The sequence below is a fragment of the Balaenoptera musculus genome, chromosome 9, assembly GCF_009873245.2.
Source record: "Balaenoptera musculus isolate JJ_BM4_2016_0621 chromosome 9, mBalMus1.pri.v3, whole genome shotgun sequence".
NCBI classification, from domain to species: Eukaryota; Metazoa; Chordata; class Mammalia; order Artiodactyla; family Balaenopteridae; genus Balaenoptera; species Balaenoptera musculus.
This window is the reverse complement of record NC_045793.1, coordinates 93,576,247-93,595,706: the sequence shown is the minus strand read 5'-3', so window position 1 is coordinate 93,595,706 and position 19,460 is coordinate 93,576,247. Positions and strand designations below refer to the sequence as shown.

Here is a 19,460-nt window from a genome sequence, read left to right as displayed (position 1 = left end):
TGTAACAGTTAGCCCAAAGTGGCCAAGACTTGAATAATAACTGACAGCTTCCCTAATTTTTTGTCTCTGCTTCCAACTTAGAACCTGATAAAACTAAATATGCACCCCTAGCCAATCACACAGGATGTCTCCCTTCTAGTAGCCCTCTTACCACTTCCCCATGCCAACAGCCTCTAATCAGGGTGCACCCGAAGCCTTCCCTTTTTTCCACCATGAAGCTTTCTCACTCCTCTGCCCGTCTTTGAGTCTCTGCCAAAACGCCGGTGAGGGTGGCTGACTTCCATGCTGGAGCATCTTCTGAGTAAATAGCCCTGGTGTTTCTTATTTGGTTGGCTTTGTTTCTATAATGGATACCACCTTTCATTAGACCACCTGCCAAAATTATGCACAAGGATGTTAATTAGATATACTCAAAGTATGCAACAAAAAAGAGTTGATTATACAACCTATGGTATTTTTACAGAATGCAATTTTGATTCACCATTAAATCATATTTTAGAACAGCATTTTATAATGTTATTGGAAAATGATCTTAAAGTATGACTGCGTGAAGAAAGCAGATGACAAAACTTGATAGAATTTTTGTTGAAAAATTTAAACAGAAAGAAAGGAAGAGAGGGAGAGAGAGAGAATAAATATATCCAACAATGATAACCGGGATGGAGAAATTATGAGTGGTTTTTGAATTTATTTAATAATTTTTGGTATTTTTCCAACTATCTGTCATGATTTTGCATTATTTTTGTAATTAGAAAAACGTTTCTTTAAAAAATGGTTGCTCAGGGAAAATTACAATAAGCTGTATCTTAAAATGACATTTGAAATATTAGAAGGGAACAGGTTTCAGTGGGTACAGGTTTTGCAAAACCAAGCTGCAAAATAAGTTGAGACTTACCAAAATTGATAAAGAAAATATAAATATTATTTTAGCTATTTGGGAAAGAAGGTTAATTAAAGAAAGATTAATATTATTGCTCAGAGTTAGTAAAATAATGTGGTGCAACACTTCTTGTTACTGCCTGTCAAAAAAGACCTTTAGACTGAAAAAGGTAGCAACCTAAGAAGGAATGGAAACTAAAGGACTGGGAAAAGATTCTATAAAGCACCATCTAATTAGAAGGGATAAAGGGGTGATTTTTTTTAACCTCATATTTCCACTTTGATTTTTCAAGTTTCTGAAATTTAGAAATACTATCTTATAATGGAAAATATTAAAGCCCTTCATAGTGTTTAAACAATGAAGTAGGTTATTATGAATAAAATGACTAAATTTATTGAGCTGGTCAACTCTTTCAGAGCTATACAACGAACTTATGAGACACAGCCTTAAAGCCAGTGAACCACTCTACACTTAGAAAGTCTTAGCTCTGGTTTTTGAAAACTATTCACAGTACTAGGTCCTATACACTTCAAATGAGAAGTTGATGCTTACATTTACCTCCGTAGCTTGAAGTTGGGAGAGGTGACCTGATGATGGGAAAGAAAGAAACAGTCAATTTGCCATAGAATGAAAGACTGTTAGTCTGAACATTTCTCAAACTTTATTCTACATGCTTATCACCTGGGGATATTATTAAAATCCCGATTCTTGCTCAGTAAGTCTCTGGAGGGTCCCTAAGCTCTTCATTTCTAACCAGCTCCCAGGTGATAGGGAGACTGCTGGTCTGTGGACCACACTCCGAGTAGCAGGAGCTAGAGAACCTTCTAGATAAGAGAGCCCAAAACTTTCATTTTACAGGAGAAAACTTGGGGCTCAAGGTCACATGTGAATTTCATCTTGGCCATAGGCGTAGCATGAACCTGCCAGCTGGCAGGGGCTTTCTTCCTCTAATTCATCTTTCCGTATCTATGTTGCTTCATTTACTAGTCTGCTTCAATCAGGCCCATAACACCCTTTTTGAGGAAGAGAGAGAGGCTGAACATTCTGCATTCCAGAAAAGTAGAAAGACCAGGAAGCCCTAGGGTCAATAGCCTCCAACTTTGCTTGCTTGGGCTGCCATTGGATGGATGTTCTCCACCAGGAGGGCCCCCAGAGCAGAACCTATGTGACAGATGAAAGGAATGTGTCCCTCGGAGAATTTGTGGAGATGACTCATCCATCATACAAACCTAGGGAGCTCCAGCCTCCAAGAAAACAAAAAGAAAGCATATTCAGCAATGAATCCGAGAGCAGCAGCCCTGGGCAAGAAGCTGATTGTGACTCTCAGAAGACCCTTTCAATAAAGGCTTTCTACTGATCCCCACCTCTCATTCTACCATCAACAAGGGGCTAGGTGACAGTGGTCTGGGAGAAGACTCAGCACAGCTGGCCTCAGAGGCCAAGAGGGGTCAGGAGGAAGACTGCCAGCCCAGAAGGAGAGAGAGAAGCTAGCACCTCCCCAGAATTTTGAGGGGGCACACACTGTTGGGAAAGAAAAACAGAATTTTTTTTTTACTTTTTTTTTTATTGAAGTATAGTTAATTTACAATGTTGTGTTAGTTTCAGGTGTACAGCATAGTGATTCAGTTATACCTATACATATATTCATTCTTTTTCAGATTCTTTTCCCTTATAGGTTATTACAAGGTATTGAGTATATTTCCCTGTGCTGTCCAGTTGGTTATTGTTGTTTATCTATTTTATATATAGTAGTGTGTATATGTTAATCCCAAACTCCTAATTTAAAGAAAAACAAAATTTTAGAACAAGGTTTTGTTCTGAATTTCAGTGGTGATTTTTCCACCTGTCTCCCAGTAGTTAGTCACTCTTTTTCTGTAGGTGTTACCTGACCTCTCACCACAATAAAATTGAACAATAAAACAAAAACACCCTCGGGGGAAGACAGTGGTTATACTCCTGTATTTTCCTTTTTTTTTTTTTTTTTATAATCCTCTATCTTCCTTCCTAATCCTGAGCCTGTGTTTTCATCAAAGCAAAAGAGACTGCCAATTTGGAGAGGGTTTGGTCCTAGAAGTTAATGGGTGGGTCTAGGTCCTAATGGAAAAGGGAAAATTATGGTGTGTGAGGAAAGTCAGAAAAGTAGAGGAGCTAGGCTTATTTCTTTTTTTCTGTGGAGACTGGACTGGGGGCTTCCACAGCCTCTTTGGTTGGTATAAGTATCCTTGTGGGACTGGAAATCCATCATGAGCAATGAATGTTTGGTCCCGGCCTGTTTTGTAAGAGAAGATCTTAGAAACTCAGACTGGAAAGGTTGATACTTAGGGTATTGGGTACTTGGCTATGTATATCTAGACACCTTGGCATTGGTGTATCTTTATTCCCTGTGACTAAGTGATCAGCAGACTAGAGGAGGGACTCCAACAAGACTTGGAGGAAGAGGGTGGAGCTAAGGCTCTTTCCGCCCTGGGGAGAAGACAGGTGTCTCAGATGATGAGACACTTTGTATATTCCATCAACCCTGGCAGTTGAGGAATTGGTGGGTCGAGCAGGTTACAGCTAGAGACCTGGGAGGTGCAGAGTGTTGAGTCCATGACTTCCTACTAGGTCAGAGTCCACACAGCACCAGGGGGTCCATAAGGCACTGGGCACCTACCACTTGCTGCCATTTGAGATGCCCTCTGGTAGTTTCTATCTACTGGAAATGAGTGGAAAGAAGTAAATGCCCATCTTTGAACAAGATACTGCAGATTCTGAGGTTTAGGAAGGAGAGTTCATAATGCCCAGAAACATGGAGAGGGGATCATTCATTCTGAAGGATGGAAGTAATAAAGTGGTTCTACAGATTTTACCAAAGACAGATTTATATTCTATCTTGAATATTTACCCATAGAATATACTCAACAAAAATTTAAACGAATAATTTAATTATACATAGATGTTTTTTAAAAGTTCAATGTCCAGGTGCCAGAAGAGAAAGCTGACTTAAAGTAGTAGCAAACAGTAGGAGCTAAATCTTTTTGGAGGACAAATTGTCTCTGGTTCCCTATTTCAAAGACTGTTTTATATTTACCTAATATACTTAAAAAAAAAAAAGCAAAAAACACTTTTAGACTAAGCTGGATTTGGTAATCAGAGAGTCTTTGGCATCAGACAAAGCCGAATTCGAATCCTAGTTCTGTCCTTGACTGTGTGACCTCTGAGCCAAGGTGTTCCCCTCTGTAAATGGGAATAACAGTAAGGTTTGCTGGGAGGATTAAATGAGATATTTCATGCAAAGCTATAAATCCAGGACCTGATATACAGTAAGTATAAATAAATACTATGGTAACCACGGAAACAATAAGACCAACAATAAAATAAATCATAGCATTAACGATGGTTATGTTTGGATTCTCCAAAGCGCAATTCCATTGAGCTTGGGGAGTTGGAAGCCGAAACGAGGCCCAATAGGTTCATCAACTAGAATACATTTCCCGACTCAGACGATGCTAAAACTACATTTCCCAGCAGGCGTCGGGCCCCAGGCTGTTGTTTTCTCTCATTTCCGGGTGTGTCATGTGACTCCCCGGCTCGGCCATGGCGGAAGCGGAGGAGCAGGTAAAGGCTGCAACTGCTAGGCAGGGGAAGGGGAGGCGATCGGAGGCGTGCAGTGGAGCGTGCGGAGGTGCGGGGCTCCTGCGGGACTCCTGCGGGACGAGGCAGGCCCACGTGGGGCGGGGGGACGGCAAAAGTCCGTTTCGGGGAGCGGAGAGGCGGGTGGGCTGTCGGCTCCTGGACGTCACGCGGAGACAGCGCCCCGACACACCCCCGGCGTTTGCGGGGCGGCCCTTCCTTTGGCTCTGCTCTTGTGGCCTGTGCCCCGTGAAATTTTGGCTTGAAGGCAGGCCCGACTCTCCAAGGGTCTGGCTGCCCGTGGGAGGCATCACACATGATTTGAGTTTTGAGGTCAGGTGGCTGAAATTTAAGTTCCTCTCGAAATAGGACAGTAAGAGGTGATATGCAGGTGGACTAGGAGAGCGTAGACGGGATGAGTTTTGTTTCGGATCTACTGACTATTTCATTTAGGTACAAAGCTAAGTCAGTGTTGCATCCGATGAGTTTTGTTTCGGATCAATTTCATTTAGTTACAAATCTAAGTCAGTGTTGCATCAGGCAGTAGTTAAGTGCGTCTATCAGTCCGGGAGCAAAAATGTCTTAGGCTCCAGTGCTGGTTCTCATTCTTAAAATGTGACTTTGGGCTAGTTATTTAACTTTAAATATGAGACAGAGATAATAATAGTACTGTCCTCGAAGGGTGGTTTTAAGATGGAGTGGGTTTAACACAAATTTAAAGTGCTTAGGAAAAGTTGGGCTCAGTAAAAGTTATGTGGGATTATTTGTTGCTGGTAGGACATCAGATGGCAATGTCCAGTCGACACCTGGCAATGTGACAATGGAGTTTAGGGAAGAGTTAGTGATGGCAATAGTTATTTTCATATAGGCAATAGTAGTAGCCAGACATTAGATGAAATGACAAAGTTACATCAACAAGCCAAAAGAAAAAGAAAAAAAGCAAACAAAGACCCGAATTTGGGGAAATACCTTAAATTTCCATTTCCAGTGTCATTTCAGCTTGGCACTGTTTTTCCTTATAAATTAACAAGGTGGTCAGTTTCCATAGTTGCTTCTAAACAGTGACTTGATAATGAGCTGTTTAGTATAAGAGAAATTTATTTAGTTTAATAATCTACTTTGTACCATTTCCAGCATACTTCACTTACATAATGAAACTTTGCCCTGTGTACGTTTGATATATGCCAATAAATAAGAAATTTGCTGAGGTAGAAATTAAATTTGGGCCGTCACTGTGTTAACGGAAGGGTCTTGTGCCTACCCCTGGAGCCTCCTTTTCCATTTCAAGCAGTTCAAAGGGAAATGCTCATTAAGCTCATGTAATTTCATGACTCACAGCTGGGTTTGATGATAGTAGTGAGATTGGTTTTCACACTGTTCATCTCATGTTGAAATAAAATTTTTTGGTGGTTTGATTTAAAAGCAAGAAACCAAGCTCCTACGTTCTTAGATATAGTGTAGTAGGAACAGAGAGAGTTGTTGTTAGAATTTACTGCTGTTTTGTGCAGGAGTTTGGCAAAGCTGTCTGATGTAAAAAGACACTTAGAAAGTTAATGATATAATAAGAATGCTTTGCATTTTTACAGGACTTTCCAGTTTAAAGAACCCTCTCACATTGCATTTGGTCCTCACAAAAGAATTCTGTTGGTAAATTTTATTCTGATATATAAGTCAGGTCAGGCATCTTTTATGTTCCAAACCTTCCAGTGGCCTCCTATTGCGCTCTGAAAAAAAGCCAGAGTCCTTAGAATAGTCTAGTTGTCCTATAGCACCTTGTCACAATTGCTCCCTGTCCTTGTTCTCAGACCTCATTTTCCACTATTCTCTTCCCCTTCTATCACTGTGCATCAGCTATCCTGGCTTTCTTACTCTTCCTTCAACAAGCTAGGCATGGACCTGCCTCAGGGCCTTTGCTCATGCCGCTCCCTTTGTTTGACCCCAGATATTAACAGGGCTCTTTCTGTCACTTCCTTCATGTGTCTGTCCAAGTGTTACCTTTTTGCATGAGACCTTCCGTGACCATTCTCTGAAACTTCCTTCTTGTGTAATTTTCTCCTTAACGTTCGTGACCATCTGACATACTGTGTTCTTAAATAGCTTTTTTGTGTGTGTGTACTCTGTATATTTCTGTATATTCTCTCCATAAGATTATAAGCTCCATGATGGCAAGGATTTGTTCATGTTGTATGCCTGACACCTGGAAAAGTGCTTGGCTGTCAATATGTTAGATGATTGAATTTTACAGATAAACAAATTGAAATTCTGTCAACTTAAATAACTTTCCCAGGCCTGTGTCTAATAAATCTCTAGTCGTGTCTCCAAAGCTCACGATTTTTCACTGGCACATTCTGCCTTTTTAAAAATACTTAAGAACCTATTCTAAATCACTTTTTACTTTGTGAAATAGAATTAGCCCTTATCACCTTAATACATTTCCTTCAAGTCATGATTTCACCTGTGATGCTTTAACAGCCAGTATGTGGTTAGAGCAGGCATTTGTTCCCCCATTGGTATCCGTGTCGTTCTCAGAAAGAATGTTCTCAAAAAGACAACAGCAGAAAGAAGCTAACATCCACAAATTGTTGTTCTGTTTATTTTTTTAAAGAAAGCTGCCAGATAATTGTACCTGTATTATTGGGCCTTTATAGATTAAAAATGGTTAGACTTTCCCCACTCTGATTTGTGTATTTTGCATTTCACATAGGAAGCCATTGAAATCTGACCAAGATAGGAGGCCTTTATTACATAGTTTTTGGAAGGCTAAAAGAGCACAAAAGTGGTGTTAAATAAATTTGCTAATTGTTCTGTTCTGCTACTTTGAACCTTTTAGACAATCTTGACATAATTCTCCTCCCGTCTCCTGAATGCTTTAAGAATCAAGATGTGTGTTAAAATTAACTATGACAAACAGGTTAGGGTAAAGGAAGCTTTTTTCCTTAGCACCATGTACTGTAAATTGAAACAGTCCTCCAAGATGAGCAAGACAAAACTCAACCTCCCCTCTTAACTTTTCTGAGCATTGTATTTTTGGTGATGGATCTTTTACCCACCTTAATTTTAGGAAGAACCAAAAGAGTGAGATCTGAACTGAGTTAATATAACACAGTTCACGGACTCCCAAACTAAAGATCGCTTTTTGGGGAATTCCCTGGCAGTCCAGTGGTTAGGACTCCTCGCTGCCAGTGCAGGGGGCAGGAGTTCGATCCCTGGTCGGGGAACTAAGATCCTGCAAGCCGTAAGGCGCAACCAAAAAAAAAGTTAGAAAAAAAAAAATCACTTTTTGTATATGAATGAACTTTTTTAAAGTCATTGGGCAATCCTTGTTTATGCTGAGTATGGTTAAGGTAGTTAGTAAAAATAACGACATATATATTATAGCTCACAGAAAACACTAATACCCTGCATTGTGCCTGGAAATCTTCTAACCAGCTGTTTTACCTAGCTCCAAAATGACTTATGGTTGACCTTCGTAATCACAGATGCCCAACACTATTTGTCCATGCCTTGCTTCTGAACAGCATTCTGCCTGAAGCCTGGTTGTTCGTGTATTTGTCTTATCTCTCCTGCAGATTGCTGAGTCCTCAAGAATCAGCACAGAGCTTACTCATGTCTGTTATCTCTCACAGGGCTACTGCTTTCCAGGTACTAGGTGCTTAATAAAATGTTTAAATGGATTTATTAGGGAGAGAATAGCCTTCTGAATTGAAAACGTCAAATTGTTAATTTAGGTTCAGTAGAATTTGTGTTAAATTGTTTTATATTACTTGAAACTTTTGAAAGTTATTAATTCACATGAATTGTGCATTACATTTCCTACGTTGCTTACTCTGCCAGCTCCCTGGGTACCCTTTCATCTTTCGAACCAACCAGCAGGTCCATTAAAATATTTGGTCACTCAGACCCTCTATTCTTTGACCAGATAGAGTTTCTGCTTTGAATTTTCCACTACATTTTAGAAGTGAAGAACATTCTATCTGTATTGTAGAGCATTTAAGGATTATCAGATAGTACATTCATGAGTAGTTATACCCTCATGTGATTGTGCCCCCGGTACAAAATAAAACCAAGTTGACAGATATTTGAGTGTCGCGGTTTTCTTGCCTGTAGCTTGGGGATTTTACTCTCCAGGACTCTTGTGAGTATGAACTGAGATAAAGTATGTTAAAGTGCTAGGTTGAAGTGGTTGGTTTGTAAATAGGACAATGATTTATAACCCAAACTTGGGCTTGGCTTAGGTGTGCACAATTCTCTTTTCATATAGTTCGGCCAAGATAGGTCATTTAAAAGCAACTTTACTAATAAATAACTAAAGGAAAAACAAAGCCCCAAACAAGAAGTTGCAAAAGCACAGGATCAGAGAAATCTTTAGAGGGCCCACTCTTTACCATCATCTAACAAGTATAGTCACAAATTAGCTCAGCTGGGTGTGCTTATTACCTTGTGAGTTTCTTCTCCCATCTTCCTCTGGGCTGGTTGGCTGGAGGCTGATATCATTAGCTGATTGCCGTAGCCTCCTTGGCTCCCACATTACCACCTTGGGGAGGGAGCATTCATCGGATCAGGTGCTTCTGTGTTTCATGCGGCTTCCCATTCATGGCTACTCAGTCACAGTTGCCTTTGTTTCTTCTAGAAACTTTGTCCTCCTTAGTGGGGTTTTTTTGCCTTTCTTGTTTGTTGGTTTGGGGTTTTTTTTTGTTTTTTGTTTTAAACCAAATCCTTGTGATTCTGGGCTCTTATTTATACCTACTGAAGATGGAGTGGATACTAAGTGAAGTCAGAAAGAGAAAGACAAACACCATATGATATCACTTATATGTGGAATCTAAAATGTGACGCAAATGAACTCATCTACGAAACAGACTCACAGAGAACAGACGTGGTTGCCAAGGGGGAGGAGGAGGAGGGAGGGTTGGATTGGGAGTTTGGGATTAGCAGGTGCAAACTATTATATATAGAATGGATAAACAGCAAGGTCCTACTGTATAGCGCAGGGAACTATATTCAATATCCTGTAATAAACCATAATGGAAAAGAAAAAAAATGATGGAGTGGATTAGCAAATATTAGCCAGTTCTCCCTGCTGCGTTTAGATGATTCTAATGCAAAGTCAGATTTGGGGCTGGGTCACTAGGCAGCAAACTGGGGCAGACCTCAAAGCTTTTGTTCATTTGCAGAATAAGTATAGTAGTTGAGCCTGATTGGTTGAAAAGGTTGGTAACCTGAGTCTCCGGCTTCTGCCAGCTCCCTGGGTACCCTTTCATCTTTCCTACTCAACCAGTCTAGTCCTTGGGGACCCAAAAGCTTTCTGTAATGGAGGCTCTGTGCACAGGGATATCAAATACATCTCACACAAAATATTTCTTCTTTCCCGTGCTGTGCCTTTGTGAAACGTTGGAAACACTCCTCCATCAGGCTCAGCTGTGGCACACAGTTGCTGGGAAGGAAGAGAAGGTGGTAGTAAGTGTTGTGTGTTTCACGTCCATCTCCAGCCTAGTCTGGTTTCCTGGGGCCTGGTCTCTGCTCTTTTTCTTCATCCTGCAAAGTTTGTAGCTGGCTTTCCTTAGGCTCCAGCCTCCCATTTCTCCCCCAGATTCTCTTTGTTGCCCTCAACAAACTGTGTATTCCCTCCAAACTGTGAGGACTTCCCAACCTGGGAGGTCCCAGCTTCTCTTTCTCCTCCTGGGTTGACCATCTTCTTAACCCCTCCTGGCCTCTGAGGCTGGCTGTGCTGGGTCTTCTCCCGGGCCACTGTCACGGGGCCCTGATCGTAGGATTAGGGGTCGGGGTGGGTTGAAAGCCCTTATTGGAGGGGTCTTCTGAGAGCCCAATTAGCTCCTTCCTGGGGCTGCTGCTAGGTTGTTAACGTTCTGTTTGGATTGCTCTATCCTTGTTTGCTGCTGCCACCCTTTGGTTCCCCTTCTGTAACTGTCCTGTAGCCACGAGCTAATAATTCAAGCATTTGCCTGGAGAAAATGCACTTGGTATTGCTGATAAATGGAAAAGGAATATACACAGGAGTTACAATGTTACTGCTTCGGATCAGCAGCTTATTTCTTTTTTAAAATTTATTCTATTGAAAGATAGTTGATTTACAATGTTGTGTTAATTTCTGCTGTACAGCAGGGTGATTCAGTTATGCATATATATATATTCTTTTTCATATTCTTTTCCATTATGGTTTATCACAGGATATTGAATATAGTTCCCTGTGCTATATAGTAGGACCTCGTTTATCCATTCTCTATATAATAGTTTGTAACTGCTAACCCCAAACTCCCAGTCAATCCCTCCCCCCTCCCCCCTTGGCAACCACAAGTCTGTTTTCTATGTCTGTGAGTCTGTTTCTGTTTCCTTGGTAAGTTCATTTGTATCATTTTTTAAGATTCTACATATAAGTGATATCATATGATATTTGTCTGACTTACTTCGCTTAGTGTGACAATCTCTAGGTCCATCCATGTTACTGTAAATGACATTTCGTTCTTTTTTATGGCTGAGTAATATTCCACTGTATATATGTACCACATCTTCTTTATCCATTCATGTGTTGATGGACATTGGCTGTTGTAAATGGTGCTGCTGTGAACATTGGGGTGCATGTATCTTTTCAAATTATAGTTTTCATCTTTTCTGGGTATATGTCCAGGAGTGGGATTGCTGGATCATAGGGCAACTCTATTTTTCGTTTTTTGAGGAACCTCCGTACTGTTCTCCACAGTGACTGCACCAATTTACGTTCCCACCAACAGTGTAGGAGGGTCCCCTTTTCTCCACACCCTCTCCACAGCAGCTTATTTCTTCTCATCATCGTTGGCAAACGGGTATTGACCTGTTCCTTTGGGTAGGATGGTTGGAGATAGGCAAAAGCCTTTGGGTTCATCCACAGTGAATTGTAAAGGATAACTACTAGGACCAGACAATTCATATTAGGTGCAAGCTGAGGGGCATAGAAGAGAGAGAGGCCATAGGAGGCCACATCTGGACCTTGTGGCCTGGACTGACTGGGGACAATTCTGTGAATGAGGTGAGACCTAAGTTGGGCCATGAAGAAAGTTTAGGATTTAGAAACAGCCAGTGAGTTTCAATCTTTTTTTTTTTTAGCCTCAGATTGGCAACATGAAAATTGAAGACATAAAAATCTAAGCTCTATTGTTAAAGCAAGAGTGAAGAACCTCACTCAGCCTGACTGTCACCACCTCCCAGAGGTACCCCCTGAGAGCGTCCCTGTAGAGCATGCTGGGAGTCTGAGGACCGCTAGGATGAGGGCAGAGTTGGGCCAAGGGCCTTCTAAGCTGAAGGAACCGCTTCAGGAGGCCCCGTGCAAGCACCACCAGCTTAAGGCGCCAGGTGGCAGTGGAAATGAGGGGGATTTTCTGGGGTAGGGCAGTTGGGGATGTTGGTGGTGAGGAGCATTCTGTCTGGGGCCGTAGCTGCTCAGCTTCAACTGCTGTTATATGGAAATATGGATTTCAGGTACAGTCTGAGCTTAGGAAGTCAGAAATACAGATTTGTATGTGAAAGTCTTAAAAACACTATAGCCAGGCCAAACAGAACACCTACTGGCCACATCCAGACTGCAGGTGCTCTTCTGCCACCAATGACAGAGAGATGTGACCGTGTGACCTCTGAGTGAGAAGTCACCCGATGTGGCTGGAGGGCTGTGGGTTTGTGCAGAGAGTGGGGAGTGAGGCTAAAAGTGCCCCGGGTGCCACATTGGGCTGGGCTTTGACGACCTTGCTGGGGAATCTGAAATCTCCTGACCCCTGAGGGTTCCTTGAGGAGGATGGAGACCAGGGTGCTGTGTGTTCTGGGAAGATGATCCTGATGGTGGTTGATGAATAGATTCAAGAGGTCACAGATCAAGGCACCGAGATGGTTCGTTGTTAAAGCTGTTTGGGCAGATGATTAAGTTTAAGGAGTTGGTTTGCAAAAGAAGGATAAAGTGAAATAATTGTTGAGTTTAGCTTTCAGCCTGCTGCCCAGGATTTGTCCAGCTGTACATTTGTATCACTGGGTACTTTCCAGCCCTTCATTTTTCTTCAAGCAGAACAGCACAATTTTTTTCTTATTACGGTAAAACACACATAACATAATATTTATTATCGGAACCATTTTTAAGTGTTGTAATTCAGTGGCATTAAGTACATTTGTGTTTGTGCACCCATCACCACCATCCATCTCTGGAACTTTTCATCATCACAAACTGGAACTGTGCCCATTAAACAGTAACTCTCATTCCCCCAGCCCCCCGCACTAGCTAACCTCTGTTCATCTTTCTGTTTCATATTAAGTGGAATCCTGCAATACTTGTCTTTTTGTGTCTGGCCTGTTATCTTAGAAACTAGCAATTTTTTTTTTAACGTCTTTATTGGAGTATAATTGTTTTACAGTGGTATGTTAGTTTCTGCTGTATAACAAAGTGAATCAGCTATACATATACATATATCCCCATATCCCCTCCCTCTTGCGTCTCCCTCCCTCCCACCCTCCCTATCTCACCCCTCTAGGTGGTCACAAAGCACCGAGCTGCTCTCCTTGTGCTATGCGGCTGCTTCCCACTAGCTATCGGTTTTACATTTGGTAGTGTATATATGTCCATGCCACTCTCTCACTTTGTCCCATCTTACCCTTCCCTCTCCCTGTGTCCTCAAGTCCATTCTCTACGTTTGCGTCTTTATTCCTGTCCTGCCCCTAGGCTCTTCAGAACCTTTTTTTTTTTTTTAGTTTCCATATTTATATGTGTTAGCATACGGTATTTGTTTTTCTCTTTCTGACTGACTTCACTCTATATGACAGACTCTAGGTCCATCCACCTCACTACAAATAACTCAATTTCGTTTCTTTTTATGGCTGAGAAATATTCCATCGTATATATGTGCCACATCTTCTTTATCCATTCATCTGTCGATGGACACTTAGGTTACTTCCATGTCCTGGCTATTGTAAATAGTACTGCAGTGAACATTGTGGTACATGACTCTTTTTGAATTATGGTTTTCTCAGGGTATATGCCCAGTAGTGGGACTGCTGGGTCGTATGGTAGTTCTGTTTTTGAAACTAGCACAGTTTTGTAACTTACACTTTCCTGATTTGAAGGTAGATTTTTTGAAAGAGAGAATGTAAAAAAATGTTCGAAAATCATTGACTGTTTCTCGAGGTTCAGCCTTGCTTCTGGGATCCCTCGCTAGGGACATTCACTTCATGTCTTCCTGTTGCCTCTGTCTCTGGAGCATTAAGGAGGAGGGCTTGATGAATAAACGAAGCTAAGAAGTAACAGACCAGGCCAGTTCCTGAAGGCACTCATGCATGGCTTTGGTAGCCCTGTGGAAAGAAGGGCCATTTTTTCAAGGCCACAGCTAGGTCTGGGAGGTTCAGACTGGTGCTGAGGGTGAGTCTGAGGGGGTCCTGGAGTAAAGGTTCCCTATTGATAACCAGCAGCCACAGGAGGCTCCTCTGAGAGCCTGGTTTTCCCGGAGGACTCAGATTTCTGACATTTGCATGCCTTGAGGTATCCGATTCCGCCACTGCGTGCTTTCCGGTGGGAACAGAAGTGTAATTTGATTTTGAGTTTTTGGATTGAAATTGCTGGTTGGGGGCCCGGTTTTGTTTTAATGACGCATGTAAGTGGGACATTTGCCCTTATACGCCATGTGCATATTTGAATGGATCTCAAATTAGGAAAAAATTTTTCCTTCGGTTTAATGTAATTTTTTGAAAAGAGTAGTCAAGTGTTCTTTGAGAGTTCTAGAGGTGGGAAATAATCTTGCTGGGGCTTATTGGCACAGTTGTCAAAGACTTGTTTAGCTAATGCTAATAATGTGCAGGCACCGTCAGGGATGATAGAAGTCACTTAAGTTCAACCTCTAAGCCTCTGCATTTTACCTCCGAGGGCATTAGGAAATTTCAAGATGCTACATGTAAAACATTTAGCATCAGGAGCAATATATTATAGATGTTGAGTAAAGACGTCGGAATAGTGACTATTAATATTAAGTGGAGTGTGTCCGTGTCCAAAATAGAAGGATCAGGATGGCAGATGCCGTAAAACCAGGAACCGGGGATGGTTAGCGGATGGGAGAAACAATTTAGAAGGGTCGGCATGATACGTTTCATTAAGTATCTGGAGAACTGGCAAGTAGTAGAAGAACTGGATTTTTTACATGTCGTATTCGGGCGAAGAACAAAAATTACTGTGGAGAGATTGTAGCTCCAAATTAATAAGGAGTTTCTAATATTTAGATGACCATGAAACCAAAACAAGCTGCACTGGGATATAGAGGAGATTCTGGTACTCATCATGGCTAATGATAGAACTGCAATCAAATTCTTAATTACAACGAACATTCATCCCTATTTCACAGGTGAACTTTGACAGCAGGGCCTGTATTGTCCACTAGGCTCTTCTGGAGGTAGCCTGCCACCTGCCAGGTTCTTACTGATTTTCAGTGAATGAAATTAAAGTATTTTCAAATGCCCGATTTGTGTTTATCCCGCAGTCCAGTTTGCACTGAGTAATATATGCATCCAACTTTCTTTAAAATGTTTATTTTTTTGGTCTTGATGTATCTAAAATGTCCTTGCCCCATTTTTTTGGTTCTTTTTTTTTTTTTCTTTAATCTCGTGGATGGTTGCGAAATGCTTACGTTCAGTGTCAGCATATTAGTTGTAACCTTTTATTGCTGTTGATATCTATAAGCACGTTAAGTAAATCTTCATTTTGCTGACCTCTCTGAGGGTGCGTGGCATCAGCAGATTCCCTTTGAGTGGACAGGTGAGAGATTAGCGGAATCAAGTCCATTTTTTTCCTCCCCTTTTTGCTTTGTGTTCTCCAGAGCAGCAAGATTCATTGTCTAGCAAGAGGGAAACTGTGTTAAATGGCAGAATTTGTCTTCCAGTTAATGGTTTAAACAGCGGATGTAAATTACACAGCTTGTTTGCAGAGCGTCTGATAGGTACCACGCTAGGGGAATTCTGTTGTAAAAGCTGTTAAGCAAGACAATTATTTTGACTCAGCCAGATTCATAGCATAATAATTAATAGCACAAGAGCTTTTCCATATAAAAATTGGCTTATAGATAATTTGAGATGGCAGTTGCCTGTTCTGAGATCAGTAAGGCTGCTTTGCCAGACTGATTTCCATCTTTAGTGAAGGAAAAGCCTTCTGGGTCCTCCCATGAGGAATTCCTGGGGTCATTTGTTAACCTGCGGACCAGTCAAGGGAGGTCACTGGGAGCGGCGGATCCATGTGGCCCCAGAGCGACCATCTCAGGGTACCCTGCAGGGTATGGAGAAGGTGTTGTAGGAGGCCTGCAAGAGTCGAACTATGTGGAGTTCTTTAAACTGGAGTTGCAAATTACCGCCAAAAAAGGGCAGATGGGTATTGGTGGTGGGGACATGATGACTCTTGTTCCTTGAAAATATTTTTTCTCCTTTTGTCATGTGTTCTGACCGTTCTCCCCCCTCTATGCTTTGTAGGAAACCGGGTCTCTTGAAGAATCTACAGATGAGTCTGAGGTAAGGTGGGGATTCAGGAACCTGGAATTTCTAGCTAAGCCAGCATCTTGAGCTGGTCATGCCTTGCTAAATGCAACATTCCCCGGAACTTGGCGTGGTAAATTAGGGCCATAGGTGATTAAACCTTGGGGAAGGACATGCCAGTCATCTTTAAAAATATTAAATGGATTTACTTGAAAAATAGGAAAAGGAACACAAAGTTTTTTCCTCATTTTGAACAGTATTTTAACCTGAAGCATGTTGGCAGTGGCGAAATTGATGCAAAGTTTCCAAACCAATCTCGACACTTAAAAACCTATTTTTAAAAATAGCCACTGTCGGGTCTGCAATACTTATTCTTTCTTTTTTCTTTTAATGAATATGGTGTGCTCATTGGTATAGTTTCTGAATCACTGAAATGGTCATTTATTTCATAAAATAAAAAGGTAAGTAACTACCTTAAAAGCTGTTAGGGAGCTAAGTTGTATTAACGATTGACTCTGAGGAGAAAAAAGTAATATATAAAGGAGGGCTTTAAAAAAATTTCTCAAGGCTATGCATAAAAAATAAGTTTAAGCATAACACTGATTAGTTTATTAGTTTTATAGATGGACTAATAACAATAATTACTTTTTTCCTTTTAGTATTTCCTTTGGCTCAGGAATATAAAAGTATTTATGATAACCTTTTGGAAATCCACACCAATGTGATATTTAATATAATCTATTACATTTGGATTGATGTTACAGATAGTTATTATCTTTTTTGCTTTTGGGAGGGAAAGGGGGCGTTATACATATTCTTCTAGAGAATATCTTACATATCATGCCATCATGCATTTGTAGTTTGGCTGTAGAGTTGTGGTTCCTAACATTTTCACCGCTAAGGATCTCTGACACTCTCTTCAAAGCCCCTGGTAAGGTGTTACTGAATTTGCTTATAGATAGGATATAATAGTTGTTAATTTTTAATGAAGCATTGAAAGCGTTTCAGAGCAGCACCATTTTTGTTTTTGGAAAGTTCTACTTAACTGAGAAGCCCGTGTTCTCAGAATCACCGGTTCAGAATCCTGCAGGGTCAGAGCCCCGTCCAGGAATTTCATTTCAGACATCAGGAAAATGTTGCCAGCCACCTACATCTCAATCTTTCCCCACATCCTTCAGACACTAAACGGATCCAGAAGGAAAGCAAACAAAAGCACGCATTAACCCCCGTCTCCAGCATAGTTAGGAAACAGGGAGTACTCTAAACTTCCAAATAAGTGGGGAAATAAATATCTGAAACCAGCAAAGAGCCAGCTCTGGATTGACTGGAGCTGAGGGTCAGATGGATGGGAATGAGGGGAGAGTAGCTGAGCCCCAGCGGTGGCAGGAAACGGAGGGAAATCATAAATCATGCCCCATCCTGAGTGGGGAGGTTGTGAGAAAAGGTCTGAGACGGGTGGATCTGAGCACTGACTGTGCTGGAAATTTTTTTTTTTTTTACTTTCATTTGCATTTATTTTTTTGCGGCATTTATTCCCAGGCCATAGGTTTTTGTTTCTTCAGTTTTTTTCTGGGATATCTTTTTCTTCTGTGTAACCTCCTCTTCTGGTTTAGGAACAGTCTGTTCTTTTTCAGTACGGATCATCTCAATGTGGCAGGGAGAGCTCATGTATGGGTTGATCCGACCTTGAGCTCTGGAAGTCCTGTGCCACATTGTGGGGGATTTGTTCACCTGGCTGTGCCCAATGACCAGAGAATCTATGTCTAAGCCGTTAAGTTCAGCCTTACTCTCTGCAGTTTTGAGCATGTGCAGTAAGAATACAGCACTCTTTTTGGGCCACTGACCCTGCATCCAGCCCCACTGTTTGGCCTGGGCACACCTACCAACTCCACCATTGTAAGGACAGAATGGCACACATTGCTTCGGTGAAGTAACAGCCTTCAGATACTTGGTGGCTTTTGGATATGTGTACCCTTAATGGTCTGGGCAGTTTCATGAGTGTTCTTAAAGTGAACACGAAGATTTGAACCTCTTGCATGATTTTGTGGGGTTTTCTGGGTCAAGTAGATAGCGAACCATTTTTAGAGGTCACCTCAGGCTGCTTCCTGGAAAAGCAGAAAATTTAAAGAAGGGGGTTTGAAAATGCATGAAACACCGGCAGTACAGCATTGGGGTGGGACTGCTTCTCGAGAGAAGGGGAAGGCGTCCCCTGGAGGCCTGGTGGTGAAGGGAAAAGGGAAAAGCAGGGAAATTCAGGGTGCCCAGAAACAAACAATATCATAGAGTCAGGAGATTTACCTATTCTTCTCGCCCCACCACCAAAAAAAAAGATGCCACTTATTAAAGAAAACGTCCTTCATTTACCAGTGTAACTAAGAAACCTAGTAAAACACCCAAATACCTCACCTCTCCATGGGAGCGCCTGTTGGTGCTGTCCAGGAAAATCTAAGACATTTTCAAATGATCTGAAATGGCAGGTAGCATCTGTATAAAACTACTATAGGAAAAAAACAAAGTGAGAATCAAAAATTTTCCAAGAGAACACCGACATAACACTCCATCCTGAGTTGAATATATTTAAACAAGCCTTTGCAGATGTGAAAAACTATCTTAAACCAGAAATTTAAAATCTCAGAACAGAAATGAATCAAAAAACTAGGAAGTGAAGGAATAAGAGTTGACCACACTCAAGAAAGAAATGGAAAGAAAAGATACATGAACGTTGAGGAAACTGAGACCCAAAAAGGAACCTGACCATCTAAGGTTGTAGTTGTTTCGTGGGAGAAATGGGTTCAGATTCTAGTCCCCAGACTCTGGGCTCTTTTGGTCATTTTGCCTTCCAGCCCTGGTGCCTTCTCAGGATGGTACCTCAGGTTCATATCTCAGCTGTGCTTCATACTTGCTGCGTGACCTTGGGCATAGCATTCAACCCTTGTATTCTTGAGTTTCCTCCTATGAAAAATGGGAGTTACTGCTAACCTTGTATGGTTGCTGTGAGGATTAGAGAAGATTGATGTTTGCAAAGCATCTTATTTGGCATTTAGCACATGGGAAGCACTCCGTGAATATTAGTGATCCTCAGCTTGTATTTTAGCGCTGGTGCCAGTGGCTGATTTTACAGCCTGGTACTTTAACCTGAGGGCTTGGAGAGACTCCCCACTGGCTCTGAAGTGGTTACCCTCCCAGAGATGACTGATTCTAGGGAGTTTACGGACGACCAGAATAGTCAGGCTGGCGGTAGAGCCGAGTTTAGGCTTTGTAGGTATAGTGAGTTGGCTTGCACTCCAGTCTTTGGAGAAGTTTTTCTTGGATTTCTCACTCAGTTTGAACCACTTTCCACTTCTAGGATTGGTATTGGTATTAGTATTGGTATTGAGACACCACTTGGTGGCCAAAGAATCTTTATTCTTCCTTTTCTTCCTCTATCTCTTCTTCCCATTAGGTTTTGTAACTGTTAATTAAGCTTTCTCAGGGCAGGCATTTCCTTTAT

The 19,460-nt window shown here is 41.5% G+C and overlaps 1 protein-coding gene across 3 annotated transcripts in view; it reads left to right on the top strand.

The window, feature by feature from the left end:
* The first annotated feature begins 4,416 nt into the window (after window positions 1-4,416).
* VPS41 (VPS41 subunit of HOPS complex) overlaps window positions 4,417-19,460 on the top strand; it is a 184,120-nt gene continuing 169,076 nt past the window's right edge. For all 3 annotated transcript variants that reach the window (XR_005021242.1, XM_036863672.1, XM_036863671.1), the window contains exons 1-2: window positions 4,417-4,477; window positions 15,968-16,006. Coding sequence is in view for 2 of the 3 variants with exons in the window: in XM_036863672.1 (XP_036719567.1) it covers window positions 4,457-4,477; window positions 15,968-16,006 (60 nt within the window). In the remaining variant the exon portion in view is untranslated. The remainder of the gene's footprint in view (window positions 4,478-15,967; window positions 16,007-19,460) is intronic.